The 8,304-nt window shown below is 53.0% G+C and overlaps 1 protein-coding gene across 1 annotated transcript; it reads left to right on the plus strand.

Moving 5' to 3' along the window:
• The first annotated feature begins 594 nt into the window (after nt 1–594).
• STARD4 (StAR related lipid transfer domain containing 4) lies at nt 595–5,589 on the plus strand. The gene is made up of 5 exons (XM_004586580.2): nt 595–726; nt 1,768–1,817; nt 3,185–3,311; nt 4,855–4,969; nt 5,343–5,589. Exons 1-5 carry the CDS (start codon nt 622–624, stop codon nt 5,570–5,572), a joined length of 627 nt encoding a protein of 208 aa, XP_004586637.2. The 5' UTR covers nt 595–621; the 3' UTR covers nt 5,573–5,589.
• The last annotated feature ends 2,715 nt before the right edge of the window (nt 5,590–8,304 follow it).

Raw genomic sequence — 8,304 nt, forward strand, 5'->3', positions numbered from 1 at the left:
CCTTCTGCACCAGCTAGCGGAGTTGCTGCTGGCCGCCTGTGTGTGCCCATTGCGCACTGTTCATGGAGCCGTGACGCCTCTCCTGCCCCTTACCCACTGCAGAATTCCCCCAGGCTGTCTCTTGGGAACATGATCCTTCCGGCCCCCCCGACCCCGCCTCCTGGGGTCTTCACAATTCAGCCATCTTGGATCTACCTTTTGGTCTCTGACCAGCTGCCCAGACACACAGCTGATGGAGACCCAGTCGGTCATGAGACAGGCCTGTCATAGGACAGCAGGCACCCAGTGGGATCAGAATACCCTGGCCGGGGGGAGGTTGGTCTGAGGAGGGATCTCCTGCCGAGAGTGACCCTCTTTTAAGTCGGGCTGAGCACGATGGTGCTGTGTCTGGAACGTGCTAGGGTGACGGTGTGGGTAGTGAGCAGAGAGCCCACTGCCTTTTAATGTTTGGTGTGCTGTTGCCATCCCCGGCTGTGGCTGGCTCGCTCGGACGCTGCTGGGGTGCCGAGCTGCCACAGTCTGGGTTGCCCCTGTCCCCACTTCCGGCGGGAGCCCTGAGCGCCTGGTTGGCTGCTCCCCTGCGGCGGCTGACGCTCATCTTGATTTCTGACAGGAAGACAGATGGAAAGCCTGCCTGATGCTGCTGCCTTTGCAACTCACCTTAAAAACACTCTGATCCGGTACCACGGCCTTGGCGATGACGAGTGGCGAGTTGTGAAGAAAGCGGTAATGCCGAGTCCTGTTACTCCTCCTTGGGGACCCATCCCGTCCCGAGTTGCCCATGGCTTTCCAAATAAAACCGCACTGCTTCTTGAACAGGATCACTGAGAGAACTAAAGACAGGGAAAGAGAAATGGACTCCCCCGGCGGGCACTGCCCAGATGGGCTGCAGTGCTGGCTCGAAGCCAGCTTTCCCCGGGAGGGCTGGTCACGTGTCAGGTGTGAGGAACAAGGACAGACGGCGGCCTCTGTCAGTGCAGGTGTGTCCTGCCAGCTCAGGAGGTGCTGTGCTTGGTTTCAGATGTTAGCAGCAAGCCTGTGTGCTGCCAGTGAGGTGGCGTCAGGGGTGGGCACCAGCGCTGCATGTCTGCTCAAGGCGTTCCACTCTAAGCTTGTTGGGAGACATGAAGGGAATTCTAGCGTCAGCTGCTTCTCTGCTGGAAACATACCTTCTGAGTGAGCTGTCAGAGTGTGTCAGTGGTGAGCAGGAGCCTGGACTGAGGCAGCTCGCAGACCCTGGTAAGGTAGGACTCGCAGTCAAGTTTTCTTAGGATTTTCTTGCTTTTATTTGGAACATAGAACTTATGTAGAGAGAAGGCTAGGCACAGAAGTCTTCCATCTGCTGTGTACCCTCCCCAGATCGCACCAAGAGCCAGGGCTGGGAACCAGGAGCTGCCTCTGAGTCTCCCCGTGGGTGCATGGGCTGTGCTCTAGCACTTCTCCAGGCCAAGGGTGGAGCAGGCGAGACACAGGTTAGTGCACCTCCAGGGCGCTGCAGGTGGACGGTCGGCCTGCTACAGCGCCGCGCAGCCCCTCCGGGCGGCCTGCCGCAGCACCCACAGCGCCATGCAGCCCCTCTGAACCTTGTTTTTGAGTCTGAGTGTGAAGAACTTGAAATACAGCAAGAGCTGACACAGAGCACAGATGAATTCTTTGTCTGGAATTTTGTTAGTTTAATTCAAAGACAGAAGCTCTGGACTCATAAAATTGTGTTTCGTTTCTCTGTCCCACCTGTATAATAACCACCATATATTTTTATTTTTCTAGAAAGATGTAACAGTTTGGAGAAAGCCCTCAGAGGAATTTAATGGATACCTGTAAGTATAGTCTTACAGTTTAATCTTAAGATGTTGTTAAATGTCGGTAGAGTAGGTACCAGTGCTGGTAGTTTGCTCTTACAGTCACAAGGTTTTTGAACAGCACATTGGCCTTTACAGGACTCTCCGCTGCTTTCCAAGTTCCTTGTCCGCATGCGCTGCTGTGGGGTCACAGGCCATCGAGGCCTGCTGGCCCCTGGCCCCTAGCGGGGTGCATGGCCCTGCTGGAACTCTGCAGGACACTGCATTTCGAATCTTAAAGAAATGGCCAGAAAGTCCCTAGGGACTTAAGTGCTTGCTATTTCACCACAGCATTATTTAAAATAATGAAATTATACACATCTTGAATAAACCGAGTGACTACATTATGAAATGTGTTCTGAGTGTAGTGTGCAGGGAATCGGGCAGAACACCGAGGCAGGCAGTGTCGGCACAGATGACTTCTGTGGCGCCTCGGGACCTGCTGGCGACGAGAACGCGGACCCAGAGCCCGGTGTGCTCAGCAGTTCAGGAGACTGGGTCCAGCCGGGGTCAAAGAGGAGCTGTGTTCTTGTTTGCACGCTCTCCTGTCATCCAGCTTGACTAGGCTTTCCTAGTTCCTGACTCCTTGGTGGCACACGTCCCCTCCTGCTGATCGGAGACAGCTTACCAAGATGCGCGTTGGCACTCGGTGGTTGGGCATGAAGTGGCGCGTCTGGCGCGTGGTCACCACACCTGTCAGTGCGTCCTGCCCTGCTGGTGCTCTGCACGCGCGAGCCATTCTGGTCCTCTGACAGTTCTGTGCTCTATGTGCGTGTTTATCTTAACCTGTACTGTATCTTAGTTGTGGTTTGCTGAACTTTTTAGATTGAAGAAATCCTATCTTCCGAGTCACAAAATAGTCCTGTGTGTTTTTGGTTTTGAAGTTTTACAGTTCACACCGAGGCTGGTGGTCTCTGGCCCTAGAGCTTGCCGTGGTGTGGGTGAGGCTCCAGCCGCGCACGCCACAGCTTCTAGGAGAGCGTGCTTGCTTCTCCCATCTTGAAATGTGTGCTGGTCTAATGAATCAACTATTTGGTGTTCTCCGTTGGCTTATTTTTTCTGTTCATGATACAAGGTTTTTTAAAGGGTAAGAGTGTGCATATCCTGATGGGCTTGAAGCTCACTGAAGGCCTGCGGGCTGGCCGCCGGGTGCCACCTGCTGTGTGCTTGGTGGCCGCCGGTGCCACACTGGGGCGTGGTACAGTACTTAGATGAAGACTTGGGAAAGAGTCGTTGGGATTTAATCCCTTTAAAAGTCGACCATATCTGCTCCCGTCCTCACCAGCGCTGGGCGACGAGCACCGAGTTCCACTTGTGCCCACGTTTGACTGTTTTTCTTTCTCCAGCTACAAAGCCCAGGGCGTTATAGAGGACACCGTCAACGCCATCGTGGACCACATCCGCCCGGGGCCCTGTCGCTTGGACTGGGACAGTTTAATGACATCCCTGGACATTTTGAAGCACTTTGAAGAGGTAGCTATTGGTAAACATGGCTCCAGACTGCCTGGGCAAGAGTGTGTGTCCAAGCGTGGGCAGTGGAGGCTGGGGGGGGCATGCTGTTCGGCCAGCACGAGCGTCCTTGTGTCCGTTGGTGAGTGGGAACAGAGACCGTCTGCTACAGCAGCTCTGCCTTTGCTGCTCAGGAAAGTTTAATTTCGTCCTTTTTTAAAAGATTTTTAATTATAATGTAAAGGCAGATTTAGAGAGAAGGAGAGACACAAAGCAAGGTCTTCCTTCTGCTGGTTCACTCCCCAAGTGGTTGCAACAGCCGGAGCTGATCTGAAGCCAGGAGCTTCTTCCGGGTCTCCCACGTGGGTGCAGGGTCCCAAGGCTTTTGTGCTTTCCCAGGCCACAGGCAGGGAGCTGGATGGGAAGTGGAGCCGCCGGAACAAAAATTGGCACCCATATGGGATGCTGGTGCGTAAGGCAAGGATTTAGCCACTGAGCTGTCATGCCAGGCCCAAGAAAGTTCAGTTTAATTGTAAAACCGTGGCTGAAATTCTGAAACGTAAAATCTGGAGGGCACCATCACTGTACTTAGACGTAATGTGCAGAGTTTCCATGACTGCCACACCACGTCAGCTGCGAAGAGTCAGGTAGACGCAGCGGGGCCGCGGCTCAAGCTGCTGCCCGGATGTCAGCTCCTCTGGGGGTGCTACCCGAGTCTTGGCAGCTCCACTTCAGATCCAGGTGCCTGGTAATGGCCTGGCGTAGCAACGTTAGAAGGTCCCAGGCGCTGCTCTGGCCACCCCTGTGGAGACCTGCTGCAGCCTGGCTGGACCCTGGCTGTCCCCTCTGGGAAATGCACCTACAGACGGGGGATCTCTGCCCCGCCTTCCCTCCCTTTATTAAGTAGGAAGTTACATATGCATAAATATGTACATGTATGTAAATCTTTTAAAAAAGGAATTAGCCAAAATGACTTGTTCTTTTTCTGTATTTAAGTAATTTCTGCCATTTTTTTAAACATCTATTTTTAATAGATACACAGAGAGGAGGAGAGACGGAGAGAAAGGTCCTCCACCCGCAGGTTCACTCCTCAAGTGGCCGCAACGGCTGGAGCTGAGCTGATTCAAAGCCAGGAACCCAGACCCTCTACTGAGTCTCCCACGCGGGTGCAGGGTCCCAAGGCTGTGGGCCGTCCTCGACTGCTTTCCCAGGTCACAGGCAGGGAGCTGGATGGGAAGTGGAGCAGCTGGGACACAAACTGGTGCCTGTAAGGGATCCTGGTGGATGCAATGCGAGGACTCTAGCCACTAGGCTACCACGCTCGGCCCAATTTTTTTTTAATCCAAGCACTTGATGCTTTAGTCTAAGTGCTTGGATTTTGAATTTTCTAGGACAGTCTAAGGCCCCTGAGCCCCTGTGGGGTATTGTTTAGAAGGTGACGGTGTTGCCCTCTTCATACGCGCACAGCGCATGCAGGAGCGGTCTCCTTCACACCCTGGCAGGAAGCAGGATTGCTGGCAGTGCTGCTCTGCCCCCTCAGGCTGACCCTGTGCCCGTTCCATTCCAGAACTGCTGTGTGATGCGCTACACCACCGCTGGCCAGCTCTGGAACGTCATCGCCCCCAGGGAGTTTGTTGACTTCTCCTACACTGTGGGCTACGAGGAAGGACTTTTGTCCTGTGGTAATGGTCTCTTTCCACGAGCTCTTCATAGTTACTGTAACCCTAGCAGCTGCAGAATGTCAGGAGAGGGTTCAGGGGTGTGACGTGGCATTCCCGCGGTCACAGGTGGGCCACCGCAGCGCAGAGCCGTAGCTTCCACGGAGGTGCCCAGTGGCGGAATGTCATTTGCACTCTCCTTTTCCTACCGGCATTCTTCTGGGTAATCAGTATTTTTTATTCTGCCATGGTCACTCTTAATTTTTCTGCATGTGAGTAAGAAGGAAAAATTGTAAGCAGGAATTCTGGTAACTGATAATACAGTTGGAGGAAAGTTTGAAAGTGTCCATCCTTGTTACTGACACTGTGGCTTGTGGTTTTCGTTAATGCCTTGCAGGGGTAAGTCTGGACTGGAGAGAAAAGAGGCCAGAATTTGTTCGTGGATACAACCATCCTTGTGGTTGGTTCTGTGTTCCGCTCAAGGACCGTCCACACCAGAGTCTCCTGACGGGCTACATTCAGACAGACCTGCGTGGGAGGATACCTCAGTCCGCGGTGGACACCGCCATGGCCAGCACGCTGGCCAACTTCTACGGAGACCTGCGGAGAGCCCTGCAGAGCCCCTAACAGGCTCACGCCTGCACTGCCCCGACGACCCACGCTGCTTTTGCCCTCATCTGCGCAGCCCGTAGAAACTTTGGAGAGTTTTTGAAGGTAGCAAAAAGATTTTATTTTATTCCTCAGCAGCCATCTAAGTGGGGGCCCTGTGACTCTCTGTCAGTTATTTGTAACTTGGCTGGCTGGCCGGCCATGTGTAAGGATGGAGAGGAACAGGAACCCCACCCCCCGGCAGTCGCAGCTCTGAGCCAACCCTGGAGGGACAGCGGGCTGGGGAGCAGAGCAGCACACGAGCCCCCGCGGAGGCTGTGGCACCTGTGAGCCTGCAGGCTTTGTGTTAGTGCCCCAGACTCGGCCGTAGCTTGGCCTCTGTGCTGGATCAAGCGGAACTCGCTGATCGACCTGCACTAGTTTACCTTTTGAGAAGATCAAAAAAAGACGTTAAAGTAACCACAGGTTTGATTAAAACACAGTTTAGTTTTGATATATGCACAGTACTTTTTATGGATATATTTTTAAAACATTTGTGGTGTTACTTGCATTTGAGGTGTCTTATAAACATGCATGAGGACTACAGTACAAAAGCTTCGAACACGCCCTGGAGAGCCCACGCTGACCAGCCCTCTGGGCCGGGCGACACGGCCAGGGACCCTGGAGCCAGCGGCCTGGGCATCCGTGTGGCCTCATGGAGCCCTCCAGTCAGCACTACAATGGGTTCTGGAGTCTGGAACTCTGCCAAGGCATTCCAGGTTGGCCCAGGGGCCTCCGGGTCTTCACCTTCATGACCTGCAGCGACTCTAAGGGATTTCTTAGTTCTGAGTCTCCATCAGTGAACACTGAAGGGGACTTTGGGGGTTTGAATTGTGTGCTTAATTCTAGATAAGAACTCGGTGCATCCTCACGGTCCGTGGGGCGCCCATCAGGAAATGGCGGCATCGGAGCCACTTCATGTGAGAGTCCAGGAAGCAGGAGGGAGCTCGTGTCCCCCTTTATTCCCGTTTTCAGTGAATTTCCAGAAACTTGGCACGCTCCCAGCTCACGGAGGTGTTGGCAGTGGCCCACAGGCTGAAGGCTCCCGTGTGCTTGGCCTGCCTCCCCGAGGACGGAGGACGACTGGAAGGTGAAAATAGCTGTATTTAACTGTTCATTATTGCTGCTGGACGTGCTGGTGTTGGCATCGTTACAGTGGTCACAGAAGCACTCTTAGTTCTTAGAGTAATCTGTCAAGCGGCAGAGCAGAAACGAGTCTGTTTCCATCATGTCCTTGTCTGAACCAAGACGGCTTTAACTCGTGGACAGTGTTGAATGCCAGCCTTGGCTTCCTGTTTCTGCGTTTCATCTGTGCGTGGAGGTGGTCTCTGGTCTGTCAGGGCTGCTGGGCTTTGCTGGCTGCCCCGAGTGCACACCCACGCCGCGCCTCAGCTAATCCGGGAGTGTCTACCTAGGTCATGGTTGGATGCAGTGGCCCGCTTAACATGCACTGAAATAACCCCATAAATCACTTAGTAGTTACCAGTAAAGGTTATTGCCCCAAATATTTTCTTCTAAAGATAATGAAGTTTGATAGAGAGCAGATGAGTGGCCTGTGGCAAGGCAGTCGATTAATTTTGCTGGCTTGTGTCTGAAGCACTTGCTTAGTGCCGATTTCAGTACACAGCATCTCTCTCTTTATATATAGATTGGTTTCATACAAGAAAAAATGACTTATGAGTGACCCCTTTGAATAAATGTGTTGACCTTTAATTTGGAACAGAGTATCCTGTGGCATGAGTGGTTACAGAAAGGCTAAGCTGACAGGCTGTTCCGTGTCCCTGCGGGTTGGCTGCTGTGTGGGAAGGGACCTTGCAGTGGCTTTCCATCCTGCCTTCTCCCCGTCGGGAGGATGGTCCCCACACCGAGGCAGACTCAGGCCCGAGCCCCGACCCTGCTCCTGCACGGAGGACCGAAGGTGGACATTAGCCTCATCTGGTGCAGTTCAGTGTGGAACCTCATCTCTGGCGATGAAAGCTGTACTATACATTTTATTTTTAAGGAGTCTGAGCTTATAATTGTTTGATAAATTATAAAATTATATTTATGCATGAATTAGCATAAATGTTTTTAAATGGGCATAAAATATATCTGAATAAATGTTTCTAGTTGGTTTTATAATAGATCAATTATAATTGATTATTGCTAAGTTGCTTTGCTCAATATTTTTTAAAAGACCAACATCTTGGCCTGACATGGTAGCCTAGTGGTTAAAGTCCTTGTCTTGTATCTACCAGGATCATGTCTGTCCAGCTGCTCCACTTCCCTGCTTGGGGCCTGGGAAAGCAGTGGAGGACGGCCCAAAGTCTTGGGACCCTGCACCGCGTGGGAGACCTGGAAGAGGCTCTGGGCTTCGGATTGGCGCAGCTCTGGCCGTTGCAGCCACTTGGGGAGTGCGCTAGTGGACGGAGCTGGGCCACACAGTGCCAGGGGCTCCTCTGGGGTCTCCCACGGGGCGGCAGAGGAGCCGCCACTTGAGCCCTCCCCTGGAGAGGAGCCGGCTCTCAGCGGCAGGCCACCCCAGGCCCACCCTCCAGTGAGTGTTACAGGCCTTCATTGGAATTTTAAGTATGTAATTGACGTCCTATAAATCTGGAACACAAAGTTCAAAGTTCACGGCGGGCAGATCCTCCCTGCTGCATTGTTGCTGTTACAGAGCTGGAACAGCCCAGTGCCTGTTGCCCTGGTTACCTAACACCTGCTGGAGGAAC

Source organism: Ochotona princeps, chromosome 19 (genome assembly GCF_030435755.1).
Source record: "Ochotona princeps isolate mOchPri1 chromosome 19, mOchPri1.hap1, whole genome shotgun sequence".
In the NCBI taxonomy this organism is placed as follows: Eukaryota; Metazoa; Chordata; class Mammalia; order Lagomorpha; family Ochotonidae; genus Ochotona; species Ochotona princeps.

Bases quoted from the DNA above. Each gene is read 5' to 3' on its own strand.
- STARD4 (XM_004586580.2), top strand. From the start codon at position 622: ATGGAAAGCCTGCCTGATGCTGCTGCCTTTGCAACTCACCTTAAAAAC. The intron at 727-1,767 runs GTAATGCCGAGT...TTATTTTTCTAG, and splicing joins GGCGAGTTGTGAAGAAAGCG to AAAGATGTAACAGTTTGGAG. The intron at 1,818-3,184 runs GTAAGTATAGTC...TTCTTTCTCCAG, and splicing joins GAGGAATTTAATGGATACCT to CTACAAAGCCCAGGGCGTTA.